The sequence below is a fragment of the Ambystoma mexicanum genome, chromosome 4p (genome assembly GCF_040938575.1).
Source record: "Ambystoma mexicanum isolate Mex_15411 chromosome 4p, UKY_AmexF1_1, whole genome shotgun sequence".
Classification (NCBI taxonomy): Eukaryota; Metazoa; Chordata; class Amphibia; order Caudata; family Ambystomatidae; genus Ambystoma; species Ambystoma mexicanum.
Genome location: NC_090927.1, coordinates 358,693,410 through 358,716,963, shown reverse-complemented (window position 1 = coordinate 358,716,963; position 23,554 = coordinate 358,693,410). Strand labels below are relative to the sequence as shown.

Here is a 23,554-nt window from a genome sequence, read left to right as displayed (position 1 = left end):
TCATAACAAATCACCTAAACAATTCTTCCCATTAAGACCATGGGCTAAAGCCAGCTGTATAGATTCACTCACCCCCCTATTCAGTCTTTCCACCATGCCATTTGGTGGAATAGTGTTCAACTCCAGGAATACAATATATACATGTGAGAGAGTTTATATTAGCTTTTACAGGCCAAAAGGCATTACGAGAGGTCCCTTTAGACCCAGAAATATTGTTTATGGAGCAAATATTTTGTTGACATGACTTCCTGGACTGACAATGGAAATATTGAGAATACCTGATGAATTTTTGTTCAGACCAAAAATACCCATGGATGATGTGGAGGGTGTTAGGGAGAATTCTCTGTTTGGGCTGAATTTCCTTCCTAACCTAGTGAGTCCCCCAGCAGCTTTGCTGGATTTCTGGAGTTTGTTTGTTTCTCCTGCCAAGAGCGAGACTCTTTTTCTCCCACTCTTGGACATGATTTGTGGTGTTCCTTTGACTGTTAATGTGTTTTATGGGCTATGGGGTCCTTTACTCCATAGGGTCTCATGTGTTTTTACTATGTGTGATACACAGCACCCTCCGTGCAGTGACACAGGGATGTCATAGTGACACCCCCACCATAGACTCCATACCCTGGGACTGACTACTGTCTCCCAGGGCATGTAAAGTCACCATTGGCTTTACTAGTCCCAAATTATGAACAGAAACCAGTACAAACCATCATATTGTGGACGTACTGATTGGGGCAATTCGATTGCCCCGGGGTCTGTTAGTCGAGGGGGCACGTCTCGGTCTCCCCTGATCGAGTTTTGGCTGGTGGCTACTTTTTATATTCGACCGCGAATATATCTCTATGGGATTTTCCCATTGTTCGAGGCTACCAACTTTAATTATTTCATTCTCATAGCCTCGAACATACCGCCGTTTTATTTATTTAATATATCTCTATGGGATTTTCCCATTATTCGAGGCTACCAACTTTAATTATTTCATTCTCATAGCCTCGAACATACCGCCGGTTTATTTATTTAATATTAATTCGCCGGTTGGTATTTTTTGCCAGAACTCGATTCTAAAATGGCATTTGTGTTCTCTTCTGTGACTCCAGCCCAAGTCGAGCCCTTTGTTCCACTTTTTGGCGAGCTTCTCCACAGAAGCCTCCAAAAGTGGTGCCAGTCTGTCTGGGTACCACAAGGGGTGCGAGAGGGGGTTTAGGCACCCTGGACTGAGTTACATTGGTAACTCAAGTCGCACTCTTGTGTGATTGGCCCAAGTGATGAGCCGGCCGGCTCACCACTTAGCAAGTTTGATTGACAGCTAAGCTAAGTGAATGGGGGTGTGCTGCATAAAAGCAGGGCTTTTGGGACTGGAACTTCAGAAGTCGCCACAGGACCGGAGAATCCGACAAGGGAGAAGCTGAGCCGACCTGCTACGAAGACACCACCGGTGGAGCCCTGCGGAACCGACTCACCACTTCCCGACGACAGAGAAGATTTCCCGGCTGGAGAGTCTTCTCCCCCTGGCTGGTGGGCACAACCAGTTCACCTTCTTTTCCTCGCATCCCAGGACGTCTTGTGGTCGAATTGCCTGTGCCAAGCACCCCGGCAACTGGATAGCCACTTACCACTGGACCGCGAATAAAAGGACCGCTCCTTTTTAACTGAACTCCGCGGCTGGTTTCCTTCCCTGGCAGTGCAACGGACTCCTGTCTTCCTCCCCGACGAGATCCTCTCTTCCCCCGGACGAAGCAACGACTTGCATCCACTGCCAGGAACAACTGCCCCCGATGGAGTATTCTCGCCACTTTAAAGGTACCGTGTCCGCCAGGCCTCCCTTTCTAAAGATTGCTACAAGGTAATAATAATCCCTTAACCTTCTGGACTGGGCTGGCCGCCTTAATCATCTAACTGGTCCCTTTCTTTTGGTCCAACTCTTTCTGAACCTTTGAGACTTTTGTGCACTTTTCAACCGTGTGACCTTGGACACATTTCATTCTGATCCTCAAAGTGGATCCGACTTTCTGAACTCTAACTTCACGGTTTGACTCTGCCTTTCTCTCTTGCTGTGTTGTTTTGAAAGTGTTGGGATCTGTTTCAATTTATGCTCTGCCTTTCTCTCCCTTTTAAACCGAATTATTAGAGTGCCATCTGCGTTAAGCGCTCACCGCTGTCTGAAAATAAGTGGGCTTTACTTAAGACTTGTCTAATATTCTTTTAAGGGAGTGTATATCTTTTAGTGACCGTGTTTTTGAACTGCTTAAAATTAGTGCCTGTGTGTTTTATTAGATGTGGTTTTAAAGAAATAATTATATCTCTTTTACACCAAGCTCTGGTCAGTGTTTGCTTGTTCTACTGTGTTCTTGTGACCTATTGTGAATACTCTGTATACTGCCTAACTCTTCTTGAGAGAAGTCTGACTGCTCAGCCACAGCTACCAGGTAAATCTGGGTGGTACAGACTGCTACCAATTGGATTTACTGCCAACCACCTGTAGTCTCAAATCTTTTGCAGTGGTCCCAGAGGGAACTGCACAGGTTTCTGCCTAACAGAGGGAAATGTCCTTCCCATAGAGCTAGAGGCAGCAGCGGTAAATCGAGAAAGGGTGGTTGTTCATGGGACAGATGATAACGGAAGAGCATGAAGAACAGTAATAGTCCTCAAGGAAGGATATGGATTGACAGATGAAGACTTGTTCAGAGATTACTATTCGGATGATAAATTAGTATTTTTCATAAGTCACACATATTGGATGAAAATTGGGAACAGGGAAATACCACAGAGAATGGCATTGGTGAAGAAGAAACCTTCATTTTTCCAGGAAGACTTAAAAAAAGGTGCCAAGCATCTTATGGACCAACAGTCCATATGACGTGGGTGTATTGAGTGGAGCAGGAGCAGTTAAAATCAAGCTTAAACCAGGAGCAATTTTTCCACGTGCAAAACAGTACCCCATGTCCACAGAGGCAGATCAAGGCATATTTGAGACTATTTCTGCTATGATAAAACAGGGAATATTAGCGTCATCATGGAGACTCCATGTAACATGGCTGTGTACTCAGTGAAGAAATCAGCTGGGGGTTATTGTGGAGATTAATTCCGGATTTCATTCCCTTACACAATATTGTTGAAGCAGAGTTTCCTTTGGTTCAGAACCCAGCTACAATATTATGTAACATCAGAAGAGAATTGCCTGGCCTTTCGGTGCTGGACTGCCCTTGGGCAGGACGAAGACCGATATGAAAGGATGGTGAGCTAAATACTCTGGCTGAGACTCTAATCCGGGATATAGGCTGGTAGAACGACTCTCCCAGGACCCCCTTGTTTGTGCATATTAAGTAGCTTTGGGTTTACACCCTAGGTTACTAGGGTAATCCAGACGTGGAACCCTTGCTCACTGTTCTTAGAGAGGCACAGCTTCACCACACTGATGAGGCCCAACCAGGCCAAAACACGTGCCTGGGGTTGCTGTTAGAACTCTTGTTCAGAAGGGAATTGCCTGACATTTCGGTGCACGACTGCCCTTGGGCAGGACGAAGACCGATATTTAGTGGACATTTCTCTTCTGTGAAAGGATGGGGAGCTAAAGACTCTGATTGAGACTCTAATCCTGGATATATGGCAGATAGAGAGACACTCATAGCCCCCCCCCCTGTTTGTGCACATCCCAGCTAAAGCCAAATATTTTACAGTAATAGATTTAAAGAATGCTTTATTTTCAATTCCCCTTCATGAAGACTCACAGGATAAGACTTTTGTTTTCATATAGAAATCAGTGTCTTAAACATACAAGACTGCCTCAGGGGTACTGTGAGTCTCCATCAATCTTTAACAGGGTCCCTCGGATGGACCTAGGTAACATACAACTTAAGAGCACAATAATACAGTATGTAGATGATATATTAGGGTGCAGTGAGACAGAGGAAGGATGCACGGAAGACTCTGTTCGACTAATGACAATATTAGCAGGAAAAGGATACAAAGTAGACAAAGAAAAGCTACAATTATGTCTCAACAGGGGGGGGAAATGACACCTTAGAGAGCAGAAGCAATCATGAAACCTCCAAAACCTGAGAGAGTAGGGGAAGTACAGCAGTTCTTAGGCCTATGTAATTATTGTAGGGTCTGGGTTTTTGATTACAGTACATATAATCAACCACTTTTAAAGGACTCAGGATAGCACAGATAGGCAAAAGTAAGATAACATGGACAGATGACATGAGTGAAGGATTCGAAGAATTGAAAAGGGCGATTTGCACAAGCCCTGTGTTAGGAATACCAGACTATAATGAAGAGCTTTATTGATTCTCGCATTGAAATGGAGAAGTGATGACAGCAGTAGTTACACAGAAGACATCAGGGCATGGACACGAATCACTAGCCTTTTATAGTGGATTCTAGGCTCAGTAATCAAAGGGTATTATCCTTACAAACAAGCGTTAGCAGCTGCTGCTTTCGCGATTTAGAAAGCTACCAGTATTACAATGGGATGCTCAATAACGTTATTTGTCGAGCATTCCCCATTTGCCATTTTGGAGAAACCCAAAAGTATATTGATTGATTACACAAAGAGCATCTGCATACGAAGTGATTATTTCAAATCCAGCAATCGAAGTTATTAGATGTAGAATAGTGAATCCAGCAACATTTATAGCAGACCAGTAGAAAAGGAGGACTATGTACATGACTGTACAACGTATATTGAATTTTATTACATTCCCCATGCTAGAGAAAATCGTCTCAGAGGGGGGGGGGGTTCTCTTTGTTGATGGTTCTTCAAAAATTGACCAAACAACTGGTGAAAGGCATACTGGGATGGCAGTAGTAAAGTTAAAGAAAAGTTTTAAAAGAATGGTGAATTCGAAGTAGTGATGAGTGCAAAGTTGCCTTCACATTGTTCAGCGCAGGATGCAGAGATTTGAAGAAGTGAAGATGTATTCTGACTCCGCCTACGTGACAACAACCATACATGCAGGGTTTGTCACGTTGGAAAAAGATAGGTTTTATCCGAGAAGACAGCACTCCAGTGCAACATGCATCTGTATTGAGTAAGCTCATTAAATTACTAAAGCTCCCATTGGCTATCCCCATGGTGAAATGCACAGCCCATACTAAAGCGGCAGACATGATTTCTTGCAGTAACACAGCCACAGACAGAGGCCAAAAGAGTAGCATATTTTCCCAAAAATTCAGATTTTGAATTAGAAAACGTTAAACAAGGGTCAGAACTATGCATGATAATGCAGGAAGGATTCAATAAGTTATCCATTGTACAGTTAATTGAGCTGCAAGGTCGAGCTCAACAGTAAAAGCAGAATTTATGGAAGAAACAGGGGTGCTCTCTATCCCCCACTGAGGCTATATGGAGACAGGTCAGCACTGGAAAGCCAGTTATGCCTCTAGCATTATTGAAGGTGGCGCTGGAGCAGTTTCACTACCCCGCTCACACCACCAAAGAAATTCTTGCTGCAATGATCTCAGAAGATTTCTTAGAACGTGTTGCAAAGTTTATTGTAAATTGCATTGTGTGCCAGAAATGTACAGCAGGGCACACCTTGCAAATAGTGCAACGAGCCATCCTTAGGAAAATTGAGGCGGTCGAGGACTAGACAAGAGGGGGGAATGTAGAGAAGCAGACATGTTCGTCAATGATAGAACCCGCCGCCACAGCTCCAACATAATGGATGAAGAACAAGAAGACACTGTGCACGACACCATGTATCATTCCACTACTGTATGGAGTATGAGACGTTATGTACTCAGACAACCATACCGAATGTACCCTCGAACTTAAGTGGTAGCAGGAGATTAGCAGACACCACAAAACTTTGAAGAGCTGTAAAGAAAATCTGACAGGTGCAAAGAGGTGTCATAAGGAGAAGATACAATTGCGCACAGAAATGATGTAAGGATACTTAAAGAATGAAGATGTAACTGAAGAAACAAAGTAAATATGTACACCAGTGAGCAGAAACCATATGTACAAAGAAGATAAGTAGTGAGATAAGTAGTAAATGTACATACGCCGTAACGCAAGGTAGATGAGTCACATAGAAGCTTGCTGCAGTAGAAAATGGCAAAGCGGCCATGTTGAAAAGATGGACGTCGGCTCTGAATAAAAGTAAGTGAGAAGCTTGAGGGAGAGAGACCAGGGGTGCAGAGCTGACAGACACTGGAAATACAAATTTGTGCATGAACAAAGAATAGCTGTTGGCCATAGAGCAAGGATGCCACAGCAAGAGCAACTGCAGGGTTCAAAGCGAGTCAACAAGGATAAGCAATGTATGCAGGGCATATTTCCCTTATATTAAGTAACTGAACAGACATTTGTGAATGCCAAGTATTTAACAATTAAAGATGCAGAAAGCATATGTAAAACGGAGCAACCAAGTCTTCAGAGGCCGAAGAGAGTCATGACGCCCAGGATAATTGAATGAAATAGCACTAAAAAGAAAGGTGAGCTGAACAAAATCATGGTCTCTTCACACGTGGTGCAAGACCAGAAAACAAGGCCTATTTATAAGCTCCAGGCGAAGATAACGATGTAACTTAACCCCTTTTAAAGTTCCAGGGAAGAGAACATTCAGCAAGGTCAAGTGCAAAGAAGAAGCCTTGGACGAAGGCTTGGCTGATGAGAGATGGTAGACTAATTGGGCAGTAGTCTGACGCTGTTCTCTGCACCTGGGTTTTGTTTTGCTTACGTGCTGCTAACAAGCCGAATGTCCCAGGTTTGTTAGTGAATGCCAACCAATCATGAGGGCCTATGCACTTGGTGAACAAACATTGTTGCAGGAGCCAATCCCCTGCTCTTATGCTGCCATAATCTGTATTATACATACTTAGAGGTAAGTTCAAGGCATGCCTGCCAGAAGAGGGACAGGCTATGATAGTACTAACACTTAATAGAAAATATATGTTGATATGTTCCTCTAACCAATCCCTCTGTCCAATAGGGGTTATTATTTGCTATGTAGGACGGTGCCATAGCTGATGCACATCGAGGTATAAAGCCTTTGTGTAACCGAGAGTGTGTGAGCTACGATTTGTTGTTCGTCAGGTTTCCCTACTTCATGGATCAGAAAATAAGTAGTATTTTGCCATATTCTTTGAGTCCGTCAGTTTATTTGGGTCCGAGATTGTTTATTATGGTAATCTCCTTCTGCACATAAAGAACACCCAAAAGTGCTACTGCACAATCCTCCCTGACTTGCATATCACATTCTTCTTCAATTAAAGCTATTGTTACCCCACACATTTGCTCCTCAATTTATTTTAACTCCTCCTTTGACACATTATCCTTTCTTGGCACGCAAGACAAAAAATCTGCAATAGAATTCCTCTTGCCTGGCAAATATTCCACCTCACAATTGTATTCCATCAGTCTCAAACTCAAACGTGCAATTCTTGCCGTTGCCCTGGTCATGCTGTTGATTGTCAGCAGTTCCACTAACGGTCTGTAGTCAGTTCTTATCAATAACCTGTCACCCCATACATACTGTCTGTAATGTTTCGCAAACCTAACCGCATGCTAACAACTCCCTCTCAATTACTGAGTATCTCTCTGCATCCCTCTGCGATAACACTGCATCCAGACCCTTACAGCTGGCATCCACAGTAATTAGCAATTTTCTGCCCGGAACAAAACCTCTCAACAAAGGAGCTTCACGTATGCATTTCATTCCACAATCAACTGCATCCTTATGTTTGTCCACCCACTCAAACTTTGCGTCTTTCTTCATGAGCTCTCTCAACGGGTGTGTAATTACAGAACATTTCTCAATGGACTTGTTATAATACTCAGCTAAACCCATAAATAAGTGTAACTCTTCCTTATTGCCCAGGTAAGGTGCTTTCTCAATTGCTTCCATAGCCTTGAATCTGGGTTTATAACCTCATTTGGATAAAGTGTGCCCTAAAAAATCCACCTCTTTTTTGCCAAATTTACATTTATTTTATTACAATGTCAAACCTTTTTCCTCTGGTCTCTCCAAAACTTTGCATAACCTTTCATTGTGTTCTCTTAGAACAACTGTACACCTGGTATGCCATCTAACAGATGTGTCATTACTCTTTGGAACATTGCATGCCATTTGGTTAAATGTCATCGGCTGCTTAGCAATATAATCCAAAAGGCGGGATGAATGTAGCATATCTCCTTTATTCAGCATGTAACTGTATCTGGTATACGCCGCAGATAAGTAAATTGTAGAAAACATGTCTGAATCTCCTACTAGGTTTCACATCGCTGATACGACAGGTAAGGGATATTTTTCAACAACAATTGCCTTATTCAATTCTCTGAGATCCATGTAAATTCTCACTTTACCATTCGTCTTCCTTACCACCACTATGAGAAAAATCCACTCCGATGCATCCACTTCCTCAATTACACCTTCCCTCGAGTCTACCAGCTCTTCTTTCACTTCTTCTCTCAAACCAACGGGTATATGTCTTATGGTATGTGACATGGGTTTTGTGCCTGGCTTATGCTCAATCTTGTGCGTGTAACCCTTAAGCCTTCCAATGTTATCACTGAACACTCCAGGAAACATCTCTCTCTCTCTCTCCTTACCGCATATATACTTATCAGTATCTATACCGCTAGTCAGTACAATTGAGACAGGCTCTTTACTCCCCGAACTGAGTTGAATTTTTAACTTTGCGTGGTCTTCCCATACTAACACATTCCCTCCTTTCATAGCCACATACATTTTTACTTCTGCTAGTCTCGCTTTGAACTCAACAATCGCTATTCGGTACTCTATCAGTTTAATCGTAGACCCCTCAAATGCTCTCAGATTCCTTATAGCAGGCTTCTTAAGCTCTGAATTGTATCCTTTTCTGCACAGTTCTTCCCATTTATCCTTTGTGACAATCGTATATGGCAAACCGGAGTCCACCATTAGTTCTGTATTTATACCATCAATCTTAAATGTGCTTTTGTGAGCCCTTTAATTGTTTCCACGCACAATGGTGATGACTTCCACTTCTTGTTCATCGTTGTCATTATCTTCATCTTCTTCTTGTATCCATTTCACTTGACTTTCTTGCTTCTTATTTTTACACACTACTTCAAAATGACATTTCAGGCCACAGTTGGAGCATTTCTTATTCAAAGCTGGGCATGACCGAGTTAGCATAATGCCCCTTTCTACCACATCAAGAACACCTTCCATTAATTGTTTTAGTTTTCTCCCCTTGCACAACTTCTTCCGATTTGACTCCCTTAGCATGATCATTATTTGTATGCTCCTTGTATTTCACTGATGGGTCCTTCCCTTCTTTGGGTCGGACAGCTGTGACTTTTCCAGATTTCGTCATATCCTTGCCTTTCTCTTTCATGGCTTTGGTACAAATCATGGTATGCGCCACCTTCTTCGCTATTGTGATTGTTTCTTCTAGTGAAGGATCGCAGCACATCCACAACCTTTCTTGCACCACATTGCTATTGGTGTGAATTATGATTTGGTCTCTAATGAGATCCTCTTGTGTTAGTCCTCTTCCGAAATTGCATGTCAATGCACATTTTTTGAGCGCACTAACATACTCATCCGCAGATTCATCTATCTTTTGCTTTATGGTAAAAAAGTAGTACCTATTCACTGCCACATTTGTTTTTGGATACTAGTATATATCCAATCTTTTGAGTACTTGTTCGTATTCATCAAATCCACCCTCCTCACCTATCCTTAATGGTGGTAATTCTCTGTAAATCCTAAGCCCTTCATGGCCCAAGGAGTGCAAAAGTATGTTTTTCTTTTTAGATGGCATTCAATGTTCATTTTCAATTGTTCCTATGTAGATTCCCCAATACTCTTCCCATTCTCTCCATGGGATTGGGGGGGGGGCTCACAAGCTATGGCCAAAAATGGTCCAGAGGGGTGTATGGTTACGCCTTGCATTCTTCACAGTGAGGAAAAAAAAAAAAGAAATAACAGAAAAAAAAATGTCCTGCATTTGTTGCTTTATAGATGGCTTGACTTGTTGTGAAACGCTGTATCTTGCAATATCTTAAAATCAGTTACTTGTCAATAATGGTTAATGGGTATACTGCACTAAGATAACTATGTTCGTTTTCACTTTAGAGTCGGTAATGTCTTTCATCACGTGAAAATTGCGGGTCAGATCATTTCTGATAAAGGGTTGTCAAGGCAACCACATATAACAAAACGGCTCCTAAATTGGCTGCCGCACGTATGCAGCATTCATAGGTCCTTTCCTCACTTGTTTTAGGAAGCATAGGAGCACTGTCGGGGAAACATTAGCGCTCACCCCATACAGCTTTGCACACGCATTGATGTGTGCGTGCGCAAGCGCTTGCGCTTGTAGAGTCTGTATTCCGGTTAGGGCGATGTTCGAAAATAAGACAAAACCTCCTCCCCCCCAACTCCTTACTTATGGGGAAATTTGCATGCACTTCACTCCTCTGACCTCTTCATTTTTCAAGCGCTGCTACTCATTTGCCTCATGGTGCGGTGCGGCCGCTGCTCGCTGGATATCGCACAAAATAATTTCCACACAGAGTTGCTGCTATGCTGTGCTGCGACAGCTGTGCTCACCGTGGCCAATCTGGATCGCTTGTGCCGTGCATTACTTGAAAGTCGTCGCAACTGCCCACTTGTCACCAAATGAAGTGAGTAAGTGGAGGCGTACTCAATCTGGTTCATCCTTAAGTGGTTTTATTAAGGATCAGCCTCCAAGCAGTATAGTAGAAGACCCCACGGACACCACTACGTCAGCCTCCAGCAGCAGGAACAACTGCTCTCTAAACCGTCCCCACTTAAATCATAACATTCCTATCTCCCATTCCACATAATATCACACACCTCACATTCCATGCATTCTATACTTCCATTCCACAACAGACTCCAGCTGACTACATACTACAGTAGGTTTCACTTTTCCAACGTAATGACACTTCTGATTTGATGCCTTTGCATCCAGAGTAAAAGATGGCTTATAATCAGTACCATACATGTATTAAAACAGCAGCCTTTACTTTTGGTAATCATACCTTTTAAACCTTTTAGACACTGGTAAATTAACACCAGGGTAATGAATAGAGGAAAGGGTGCGCTTAATCATATTTTCTGTTTTTTGCCTTCAGTGAGCCTTTGCCGAACACAGCACACCTCTTTCATTGTAGTACTTTGCCATAAGCACGGGACAGGCAGAGGCTGGACATCTCCTGGGGAATTTGGAGGGCCATGTAAAGGCCTACGAAGGAGGTAATTGTATCCTTTTGGTAGGAGTTGGATGAAATGTAGCATGGACATAATTAAATGTCATTGCTACCTCACAGATATGGAAAAAAGGACTAAGGAAGAAACATTAATAGTGACTAATCAATAGGGAGAACGTAGCTAACATAGGTAAGAGGGTGCTCAACATGGTAGAATTGATATCAGTGTATACATATTTTTGATTTTGGTGTAGCTTTTGCTACATCACCCTACATTTGTTTTCTTTTAATCAAGAAGTGTTGAGCTGTTGAAACAGCCATATGATTCAAGACATCCAAAACAGTATATTTAAAGGAATACATTATAGGTAGGTCATTGAAGCTAACATGGTTTAATAAGACGATACAAAATAAATAGGGCACGTGAAGAAAGACAGTGATACACTACGATACACGTATTAGAAATTGGGAAAGTATATTAAGATGCAAGTATTACACGGGCTGCCATTTAGGGCACTTGAGATCCACAAGTATTGCATTAATACTGATGATGAGTGTATAAAATTTGTTTACATTAAAAGTAATTGCATTTCATGTATTAATGGTTATTGGATTGCTTATGAATATTAACTGACTATTGTGTTTCCTTACTTCTTCTTTTTACTTGCGGGGAAACGTTGACTTGACAAAATAAAGTCAATTTACCAATGATAGTTACTTGTTTTTTGTTGGAATAAACGGTAGCCTTAAAGAATCTCACTAGGCTCCACAAGATACATTTGCGACCACATGTTTGTATGGACTTGTGGAATGAAATATGGTGGGTATTGGTGTTACAGTTGTTATTTACATTTAAACAAATACATATGTTTTAAATCAACAAAAAGTGTGATGGTACTTGGTTTAATACATTCTGAATAGAACACTCTCAAGTCTGAGAATGCAAAGTAACGTCAAGGTGAAAAAAAGTCTTATAAAAGGTGTAAAAGGCATAAGGCAATAAAAAACAAAACTGTGTGACATGGTAACATGCTTGTAGCCATTGTTTGAGGAAGGGATATTTGTTTTATTGTGCTATGGATTGAAATGAAACCTTTTCACAATTATACAAAAGACACATTGCAATAAGAAAAGTTTTTCCTTATAAGAGGTATTCAAACATTTCATCATAAAATATTAATAAATTCATATTAGTAAGAATTAGGAAACATCAACAGTAAAAACCGCATAGTAGCTCAAATTAGAGGATATTCATTTCCTTCTAAAATCCGATTCCAGAATTCGCTTGTTATTAATATGTCTGTCATGTAGAAAGCGTGAGAATTACTAAACTCATAACAGTTTTACATTCTAACGTTCAACAAACATACCTCTCTTAAGTTTTGTAGTTTGGCTCCAATTATTTAGTGAGTTGGAAATAAATTCAATCGAAGTCTTAAGAACAAATGTTACCAAGTAAAATTGGGGCATTTTACAAGGAATTTTGGCACTGTATTTAATGGTTTATTGGATCGGGAAACATATTTTAAAAGATTACACTTCATGATCTTCTCTTTCATTGTAAACCAATACAGTAGCCATAACTTCTTTTTTTACATCAGAATGGTGGTATTTAAATGATCATCCGCACAATAAAGTAACTTTGGTTAGTCCCCACAGACTTTATTCCAACTTAGAAACCCTTGACTTGATGTGAAGTGGATCCCAGTACCAGGGAAAGAAATCAAAATAATTCTGCAGAGGATCTAATATTCTACTGTAAAAAGATCAAATCTTCCACTTGACAATCGCCTCGAGAGATACTAAACCCTGCTCATAACGAATAATTGAAGCTGGAACACCCTTTGACAGATTTAAAACATGTGACCAGAATAGTCCTTCCATCGTTAGTCATAAAGGGTTATTCAGTGATCCGCGTATCTAGGCTCTGTATGGTCAAAGTCGGAACCACTTTGGCTTTATTGAATTTCATAAGAGGTAACAACAAACATACTTTTTGTTAAGTTGTCTTGCTTGAGATGCCAGGGCTACTGTCTTAGCTCAAACCTTTCCATATGTATGTTTACTTGACGCTCTCATAAATTGGAAAGCTAAGGCTATGTTAAATGGTCAACCACCTGTAGATTTGTCAGGTTTAATCGCCATACAAAGTTGACTTTTATTTAATATGGAGAAATGACCAGAATTTATGATTTAGCAGGATTGATTTCCATGTCTTTTTTAATAGTATAAAGTTAAAGGGCATTCATTTGCCTCTGTAGGGTGTAAGCAAGGCATGGTATCAAACAGTAAGATAGACACAAGTGATCACAGTTCAAGGGTGTTTATTGAACTTCAAATGGGTTTCAAAAACACCTATCTAATCCTAGATTTAAAGATGGGATCAAGCTACGACCATCAAATAATAAAACGTAGTCCGAGTGGTGTCTTTCAAAATAAAAAGGCCTATACTAATAAACCTATTGCCAATCCTTACTTCTGAATTCAAATAGTTTGGGAAACAATGTTTATGCAAAAGAAAAGTGTTCAAGAAATGATAGGTCGGGGGGCGCTGTTGAGCAGCCAGCAAGATGGCTGCCTAGCTTTGGAGCTCCGTGACCCACGGTCTACAATCCGCAGACAATGGCGGAATCCTGCTATATACGCCCCAACTAAAGCCATCCTAGGCATCCCGGGACTGCTGCGCACACACAGAGACAGAAACCGCCGAGATCCGACCAGCCGGGGCGAAGATACGTTTGACTACGCCACGGGCCGCGTGGCCTGCCTCCCTGGCTGATGGTGGGCGGCGGGACCTGGGCCGTGCTGGCCTGCTGAGGGAAGGCGTGCGTTGCTGACGAGCCCCCCTGGAGTTCCGGAGTGCCGCGGGGCAGCCATGGACATACCGGGGGCTGGGCAGCTGACTGGTGCCCCTTGGTGCCGCCCTTCTTCCGCCGCGGACCCTAGCCGACGGCGGGCGGTGACGGTAGGTGCCCCTGATGGGGGCGGCTGTTTTTTGGCGCCGCCGCTTGTTCGGCGAGACGCCCGCGGCCTGGCTCCCTCCCCTATCCGTGTTCCTCACCGCCCGCTCACACTGAAGATCTCGCTCCTGGAAGGGAAGTGCACGTCCCCAGAGCTTCACTAGCCCGGCCCTGCGGTGATGGACCGGACCCCCGTGCCTTGCAGCGGGGGACCCTCCCTCCAACACCCCAAACACCCGGGCTTGGGGCAGCGCATGGTTAAACTGCTGGGACCCTCCATTACAACAAGTGCGCCAGGACCAGTGGGAAACCGCCCTGCTTCGCCAGTTTATCACCCAGCGCACCTACGCAGCAGTCGAAGGAGTGTCACTTTTTGCATAAAGGCCCACTTGGTGCCCACTTGGGGTGCCTGCTGCCACCGCGGGGCGTTTGTTGGGTACTGCCGCATCACCGCCACCCTGCCGCGTGCCTTCTGTCTCCCCTCCATCCGGAGCCAATACCTGCACGTCCAAGCTTAAGACACCTGTATACTGACACCAGTGGCACACTACTCATCCCATTGCGGCACTCCTGTCCCACGACGACCAGCAAAACCACCAAGTGCAGTGCTGCCACCCACCACTGCAATGTCCAACAGATCGAGGGGGGCCAACAAGGTTGGGGCCATGGACAAATTTGCTAAGGCAGCGCCTAGAGCCGATCAAGCGTCCTCCTATATGGGACAGGAGGATGTGGACATGCTGCCGGACCCCCCGCAACCCGATCTAACCACGTTGATGGAGTCCATGGGCAAAAACTTTGCAGCCTTCCATGAAAAACTGGACGATATCAACGCTAATGTCGCCTCTCTAAGAACGAAACTAGACCAACACGGGGCCAGGATCACTGAAGCAGAGCAAAGAATTGGCACTAATGTGGACAATGTGCATGCCCTACAGAACACAGTCACAGAACTTGTGCGTGACATGAAGAAGGTCAAAGCTAAGTATGACGACCTAGAATCTAGGTCGCGAAGGAATAACATTCGCATAGTGGGGGTTCCCGAGTCGGCACTAAAGGGTCGAATGGAGCTTGCGGTTGAGCAATTACTCAAAGACCTCCTTGGTAATCCTGAGTTGTCACCATTTTTCACTGTTGAGCGAGCCCACCACTCACTAGCGCCCCGGCCCAAACCAGGAGACTTTCCTAGGCCAATAATTGCAAAACTGTTGAGCTACAAGGATGGAGACCACATTCTTCGCCTGGCCAGAGAAAAGGGGGAACTAAGGCTAGAATCACAAACCATCAGGATCTTCCCTGACTTTTCAGTGAGCGTACAGATGGAACGACGGCAATTTGGAGGCGTAAAGAAAATGCTACGCGATAGAAAAATTGAGTATGCAATGCTTTTCCCTGCTCGCCTGAAATTCACTCTTCGCAACAAACTCTATTTCTTCACGGCCCCGGACGAGGCAGTCAAGTTCATCGAGGCACAAATCCCTCTAACAGAACCCCCGGACGAACTAATGGTCAACGATTAAGGCAAATGGGTGCTACTGCTGTGGCCATTCTGTAATTGATCCCCCGGGCGTTCTCTGGCGGACGAACCAGTGTCGATGACTGTGGTAAAGGCTCTCATGGTCCTTCGGAAGCCCCACCAGTTGTCCCACACCTTAACTCTGCCCCCCCGGGGTGTATCTGCCCCCCCTCCTCTACTTCTGCCCGGGCCTGACACAGCCCTCATGTTTAGATACTTGTGCGTCCTCTTTGGTGGGGGTACACCCTTTGACATCCTAACCAGAATGGCGCGCACTGGGCCCATGCCTTGATACGCGAGCCATACAGCCTGGCACTGGACTGGGCCGGTGTTTGTTCAGTTTTATTACCTAAGAACATACTTGCTATTTTGTAATTACCTCATTTGTTAGCTGTTTCAAGATTAATGATGTATTTCATGATATGTGTCACCAATGTGGGTCAACGGCAGCGGTAGCCCCCACTGCAGCTGCAATGTCGTTAAAGGCGGAGTCTTTATGGTTAAGCCCCTGTTGGGCTATTGGTCAAGCGTCGCCCAGTTGGGGATGGCACGCAGTTGGGCACTCCAAGGGTGGGTACTTATGCACTGCTAGTTTGGTTCGGGCGGTGAGGGGGGGGGGGGGAGTTGGGGACTTATCATAAAATCGGCAGGAAAGGAAGGACTGGTTCTGTTGAGAGGCGCACTTACGCCACTGCAATACATACCAAGTTAGACAGAGACAAATCCTTTGATTGGGATGTCCCGTAACTGTCAATATGGCTATTAAAATAATGACATGGAATGTCCAGGGATTGACAGATTTCACAAAGTCATGCAGAATTGCGGCATATGCGCAGAGGCACGGGATCAAGGTGCTTATGCTGCAGGAGACCCACGCTTTGAAACACCTATCATCCAACCTCGCACAATCCTTGGGCTCGAACAGATTCTACACCCAATTCTCTACTCAGTCCAGAGGGGTCTAGACCCTCATCCACAAATCGGTAAAATTTGCACTTCACACACCCCACATTGATACAGAGGGCAGATATGTTATTCTCCACTGCACTTTGGATAATGAAGAATGTTTGCTTGTGAACTCCTACGGCCCCAATACCGACTCGCCTGAATTCATTGATGCCCTGTCCGCCATCCTTATGAGGTATGTGGAGGTTCCCATTATATGGGGGGGGGGAGACATGAATCTCATATTCGACAATGTCCTAGATAGGACTTCAGCGACCCGCAGGGTCATGACTCAAGCGGCCAAAAGACTCCTCGCATACATGGACTCCCTCCATCTACATGACGTGTGGAGGACGCTCCACCCCCAGGTTAGAGACTACATCTTTTACTCTACAGTACATAACAGCACCTCGAGAATAGATGTGTTCCTTCTCTATGGGTGCCTGGTGGGCAGGGTGAAGGAAGTTGAGATTCTCCCACGCACGCTCTCTGATCACTCTCCCGTGCTACTACAGATTCAACTTGGGAACACCCTGGCCCCCCGCCCCGCCTGGCGGTTTAAATATGAGGCCTTATCCGACATTGTCTTTAAAGCAGACATCCTCTCAGATATACACACTTTCTTCGAGAACAACAAAGCGCAGGACACACCGGAGGGGATCCGGTGAGAGGCATTCAAGGTATACATCAGGGGGATGTGCATCTCAAGGGAGGCCGGGGTTCTCAAGGCCATAAGGCAGGCCCTAACTAATTCCGAAAAAAAACTTAAAACCCTAGAACAAGAACACGCCGCAGGGCCTGCTCCAGCAACCCTAGCGAAAATTAGGACAGAACTGGAACTCTTCGAATCCCATGCCCTGAGCGAGGTACGGTATTTTGCCCACCCCGTGGCTGCCCGAAGATATGGGGAGGGGGGAAAGACCCGGTAGAACCCTGGCCAAAATAGTGCACGCGGAAGGGGGTAGATCCCAGATAGACAGCATTCTGGATGAGCAGGGCCAGTGACACTGGTCAGACCAAGCCATTACTGACACCTTTGCTAGTTTTTATGCCAGCCTATACGGCCCCCAGCTGGAACACAATGCCCACGACCTGGATGACTTGTTAGAACGCATCCCTATGACTCTCATCTCCCAAAGCACTATGGAGCAATTGGATACCCCATTCACCATCGAGGAGAAGTCCAGGTAATTTCGGACCTCCCGAAGAATAAAGCCCCGGGCCCTGATGGCCTCACGTCCGAGTTCTATAGGGAACATGTTGCTATCCTTGCTCCCATACTGCACAAGGTCTGGACCGAATCGCTCTGGCTAGCCACCCTCCCCCCCTGCCTGCGGGAAGCCCTAATCACCGTCCTTCCCAAACCCGGGAAACCTTTAGACGAATGTGGTTCTTATCGGCCCCTGTCTCTCATCAACACGGACACGAAAATATTCGCTAAAATAATTGCGAACAGGTTCCTTCCACTCATGCCTCACCTGGTCCACGAGGACCAGAGTGGCTTTGTTCCTGGCCGTTTTACAGCACTTAATATTGGCTGATTGTTCAATGTAATGTCCAGAATCGACCCTAGAGTGGATTCAGTAGCTCTCACGCTAGATGCCCAAAAGGCATTTGATATGGTCTTGTGGCAGTATCTATGGGCTGTGTTGGGGAAAATGGCAGTGGGACCAAACATGATCTCCTATATAAAACTGCTGTACACGGGCCCAATGGCCAGGGTGCTCGCCAACTCTGTAGTCTCCTCTCCCTTTCAGTTGCACAGGGGTACCCGCCAGGGTTGTCCGTTTTCCCCATTCTTTTTGCGCTCGCCATTGAGCCCATGGCGGACCACGTCAGGGATCGTCACACTCACAAGGGTATCTGCTTACAAGACACACCGGAAATCATCTCACTGTACGCCGATGATGTACTCCTTTATGTAAGAAACCCCTCCACGCACCTGGACCCGATCATCCGAGCCATAACTAAAATAGGCACATACTCCGGCTTTACGATCAACTACTCCAAATCTGAAATATTCCCCCTGACCGTGGCAACTCAACAACCGTCATGCGAATACCCCCTACGCTGGTCCCCAGGGGGCATCAAATACTTGGGGGTGTAGGTGTCGCTTTCAAGAGCCTCTCTACTGGCCAAGAACTACAAATCGACAGTGCGGCTCATTGAAGCCAAGATGCTTAATTGGCGCAACCTCCCACTGTCCCTGGCGGGCAGACTGTCCCTAGTTAAGATGATTGCGGTCCCTAAGCTTCTCTACATCTTTGCCAACGTGCCGGTGTGGCCGGGGAAGCAATATTTCAAAAAGCTCCACCTAGCGTGTGCTCAGTTCCTCTGGCACTCCGGGGCCGTTCGCAAGAAGTGGCAACATATGACCCCTCTCTACGAAAAAGGAGGCTTTGCGGCCCCTGATTTGACCCTCTACTGGATAGCGGCGCAGGCCCAACATGCTACGCACATACGAACCCGCCTCCACATGTCAAACTGGAGAAAATGGCAGGGGATGGGACCAATATCATGACCCTGGTGCTGCATCATACATATCAGTCAGATGCCCAGGCAGACCCTGTGGCCACCAAAATCATGGGATGGAACAAGATCTTGAACACCACACAGGACCATCATCCATATTATAAATGGCTTCCCATATGGCAGTTCCCTGGACTCTCCCCCACGCACGACCAGCACTTTGTACGACACTGGGAGGCTCTGGGATATCGAGCGCTAACTGACCTGTTCCCAAACAGTAAATGTATCACTCCCCAAACATGGCGGCTCGAACACTCCAGCTCTGCCCTTGAGCTACTGCAATACTTCAGGCTGAGAGCGGTGGTCCATGCAATGTGGCCCTCCTACCCAGACGAACCCCCAGACGCACCCGAACTCCAATATATAGCAAACTCTACAGGTGGCAGGGGCATAATATCCTCCTTATACAAAATGCAACTGGAAAAACGAGGGAATACATCCCTCAAACCATGTGAAGCCTGGGCCAGGGAACTAGAAATAGAAATTACTGAAGAAATGTGGGACAAAATGTGTGCATACACGCGAAAAGTCTACCTTAACGCTAGATTCCGGTGCATACAATATACATTTCTTAACAGGCTTCACTACACGCCACATAAAGTGGCAAAGCTCACGCGCGACCCTTCCCACACCTGCCCGAGATGTAACTTTGGTGAGGCTGATCACGTGCATAAGTTCTGGTCCTGTACTGCACTGGGTACGTTCTGGCTGAAGGTGACAGGGGCTCTCTCAGAGATAATTGGGTCTCCAGTAGACTCGGACCCGCTGGCTTTGCTGTTTGGAATATGGTCCGAGAAAATGCAAAAAAAAAGTCAATTTTTTTTAATATAAGTGCAATTGTTGCCAAAAGATGCATATTGCAGAATTGGAATCGCCGCTCTCCCCCTACCTTCGAGATGTGGCTGAAAGCCATTACCTGGGTACAAATGTGCGAGGAGGATTATATTGTACTCTTGCCTGCATCATCTCGCCCAAAAAATGTGTGGACAGAGTTCTGCAGCTACGTGAACAACAAAGACGAGGTGGACGGAAGCCCCACCCCACTGTTGGAGCTGGCCCACCCGACACCAGACGACCTGGGCACCTAGCCCCTCTGGACTGTTAAGCCTCCCCCCCCCCATCTTTTGAACTGTTGTGAGATATGTGCATGATGTAATGCCCGAACGTGACTATGTGATTACTGTTCCTCTCTGTGTATGATGTACTGTACCTGTCTTCACTTTCTGCCAATAAACAAAAGTTTAAAAAAAAAGAAATGATAGGTCAGGATATTCAAGCCGTTGGCTTCCCTTTCCCACGTTTTCAGCACGGGACAAGGCGGCACACTCAAGCTTAGCACAGTCTCTGGCTTCTCTAGCATGAGGATGCAGTTCATAAGGACCTTCTCTACCAAAGTCTCTTTGCCATTCAAAGTCTCTTATTTCAGAGGGCCTGATGCAACACAACAAACATCAAGGTTCCTTTTTCAAGTGGATTTCACATGTACAGTTCTCGGGAGATTTTCTGTTCACCCAGGGACCTCCTCCGCTGGGCTCAGACCCACTTTAACACAAGACCTTCAATTGGTCTCCCTCTGCCGGGCTAAGACCAAATTCTCATACTTTTCCTTACTTTCTCTATTTCATCAAAATCAAAGACTTTCGACTGTGCACAGGATTTTGCTTGACCTGCCGCAGAACCACTTCGATTCACGTTTATTTGTTCTCTTTCAACTTGTCTCCCTCCGTCGGGCGTGGACCAAATGTATCTACTGTTTCTTTACTTCTCCGCTGGATACCTTACAGAGACCTTCGATTGAGCACCCATGCAGTGCCGGACCATTCCATCAAAGGTATTGTAGCTTACTTTAATGTTCAATCACTCATCAGCAGTTTAACTTCACTCGCGTCTCTTATCACACGTGTTTTAACAATGTTCGTTCCATTGCTCGCCATATAACGTTGCTGCAACACAGACCAGTCTTGTATCGGTCTCCCCAACTCACTGGCTATGTTGACTTCACTGATGCTGCTTTGATCATGGAGCCAAGAACAGTTCCACGGCGGCTGGTGATTCTCTCTGCCTTGATTACTGACCCATCAAGGGAGGGGAATACATAATGGTAACTATGGACGAGTACTCCTGTTTCCCAGATATCCAGCTAGTGAGCTCAATGGCCACCTCCAACACCATACTGGAGCTGGATAGGATGTTCACTGCTCATCTGGGGCCTGCGAGTGGTGAAACCAGATAAGGAACCCCCTTTCTCAGGACAAGACTCCAATGTGATGAACATATGGAGTTACCCCATGTTATGGCCCCAGAAGAAACCTAAGAACGAGAGAGAGAAATGCGGGCACACGAGCCAAAGAAAACATGAAAAGGCGTGCGCGGACACCTCCCGTAGAGCTTGTGAAAACAGCTTAGTGCCAGGAGAAATTGTGATAGTGCAACAACCCCGGACCCATAAACACATGGCGGCTTTTGACAGTGCACCGATGGCTGTCACCAAGGTAAAAGGGTCCCTCATCACCGCAGAAGCAGAGAGAAGGAGTGTGACTCGAAACACTTCACATTTCAAAAAGATGCCGGGCATCGTCATGCAACAATCCCCACAGGAGGACTCAGACCCAGAGGGGGTGGGATGCCCCATATGAAGGAGATGGAGAAGAATCAAGTGAAGAACTATCTACTTTCCCCGAGGGATCGAATCCTGACCGAGGCCAAGGGAGTGGCTCCAGCCAACGTCAGCGGGCTAGGAATAGACCAGAAAAACTGATTGAGGAGATGGACTGAGAAGTGACAATGTTGTTAAAAAAGGGGGAGGTTGTGACGTCCTGCTAAAGTCTTGTGAGGGAGTCACGTGTTAAGGGGGGAGCCTGCAGGCACATGGTGCAGGGAGGACAGGGTAGTGACAGAGTTAATTACTCGTTGGGGATGGAAGAATAAAGTTGGTGTAAACCCATCTCTGTGTCCGCTGCAAATTTGAAGAAATTAGATAGCCGTGATGGACGACAGAAAACATACTAGTAGTTTATGAAGCTGCTAGACAACTTCTGATGCTGCTGTGGTGTTTCCACAGCATTGTGTTCTTTAACAGTGGGTTCTCAGCTATATCTGGATTCAGATCCCTCACTGTATGACCCCTTACTCTATTTCACTGGGCTCTTGAATAGCTGCTGACCCTGAGCTTTCTTGTGCCTGCTTCCTATAGCACTCACATGCGCTTCTTCAGTTCCCAGCTACTCAGCCAGAGACGTTAGGATTTAAAAGCTATCGGTAATGATGTGTTCACAATGCCAAGTAATGTATTCATTCATACAGAAAGCAACATCACAGAATGTATAGTGTCAGTCCAATATAACAAGTCTGTATACTGCAATACAATCCCTCCACCTCCCAGGGCTGATTGCCTTCTTGCTCATGGTAGACAAACTAGACACCTTGGACATTTTATCTGGCACTTTCCACAACAGCACTGGGGACGTGAGCTGCAGGTAGCACAACTCCATCACTTAAATCACATATGTAAATAATTACTCATCCCAAACAGTTGGTACCCCCCGCCTCTCTAGCTCACTCACTACACCGCTTATTTTGGTAATCCCTCAATTGCTTGTTCTGTCTCTGTTTCTCTTCTCTCTATGCAGCTCCTGCTGCCCACGGCTCCCAATGATGCCCTCCCCCTGCCCAGTAAACTGACCTTCTTGCTCAGGTAGATGAACATCTTCCGACTGTCCCTAAACCGGGTCGCAGGTGGTCTACTGGAGCAAAAAAAGCTCACAGCTCAGTATCTGATGTGTGGTGTGTAACTGTCATGGCGCCGTTAGCCACGCCCACACGCCTGTGCGTCCCGGTAACCAAGTAACTGCTGCTGCTGCCGGAAGCGAAAAATGGAGATGAGAGAGCCAGGGACGCCGTTCTTTGGCTGCGCATGCGTAAGAGTTTTGTAGCATGAAACAAATCGCAAGTACAAGTAAACACTGACGAATTGTAAGTATAGGAGCCAGGGCGAGTAGAGCGATGGGCAACTTGCAGCACGTAAGCTATGTTTCACCTCTGTGAGAATAACTGGCCCCCTATTGCGGTGTTGCAAGGGATAAGTAATTTTCTGTGTCCCCGCTTCTTGCAGGGATGTGCATGATGTCTGTATGTGGTGCTCAAAACGAGGACACGAAAAAGGGGCGTGTAGAACCTTAAGCTTTTAAAATAATTTTTGACAGGCTCTTTGATTGCTGGTGTTGTTTGGCAGAATGAATGCCCCATTATTTACTAGTAATCTTCATTACTCCAAGTCCACGTCTTCCTCGTTCCAATCATTACTCTCTAAGGCAGCGGTATTCAAACTGTGGGGCGCGACCCCCCCCCCAGGGGTCCGCGGGTGCATCCCTGGGGGGGCCCTGAGAGCTCAGCATAAAATATTAAAAAATATGTAAAACATTTTTTTTTTAGATTGGAAGA

The 23,554-nt window shown here is 45.4% G+C and overlaps 1 protein-coding gene across 2 annotated transcripts in view; it reads right to left on the bottom strand.

The window, feature by feature from the left end:
• WDR35 (WD repeat domain 35) overlaps positions 1–22,950 on the bottom strand; it is a 1,418,193-nt gene extending 1,395,243 nt beyond the window's left edge. For both annotated transcript variants that reach the window (XM_069605912.1, XM_069605913.1), the window contains exon 1: positions 22,797–22,950. In XM_069605912.1, coding sequence (XP_069462013.1) covers positions 22,797–22,820 — 24 coding nt within the window. In that variant the 5' untranslated portion in view covers positions 22,821–22,950. The remainder of the gene's footprint in view (positions 1–22,796) is intronic.
• Positions 22,951–23,554: the final 604 nt, after the last annotated feature.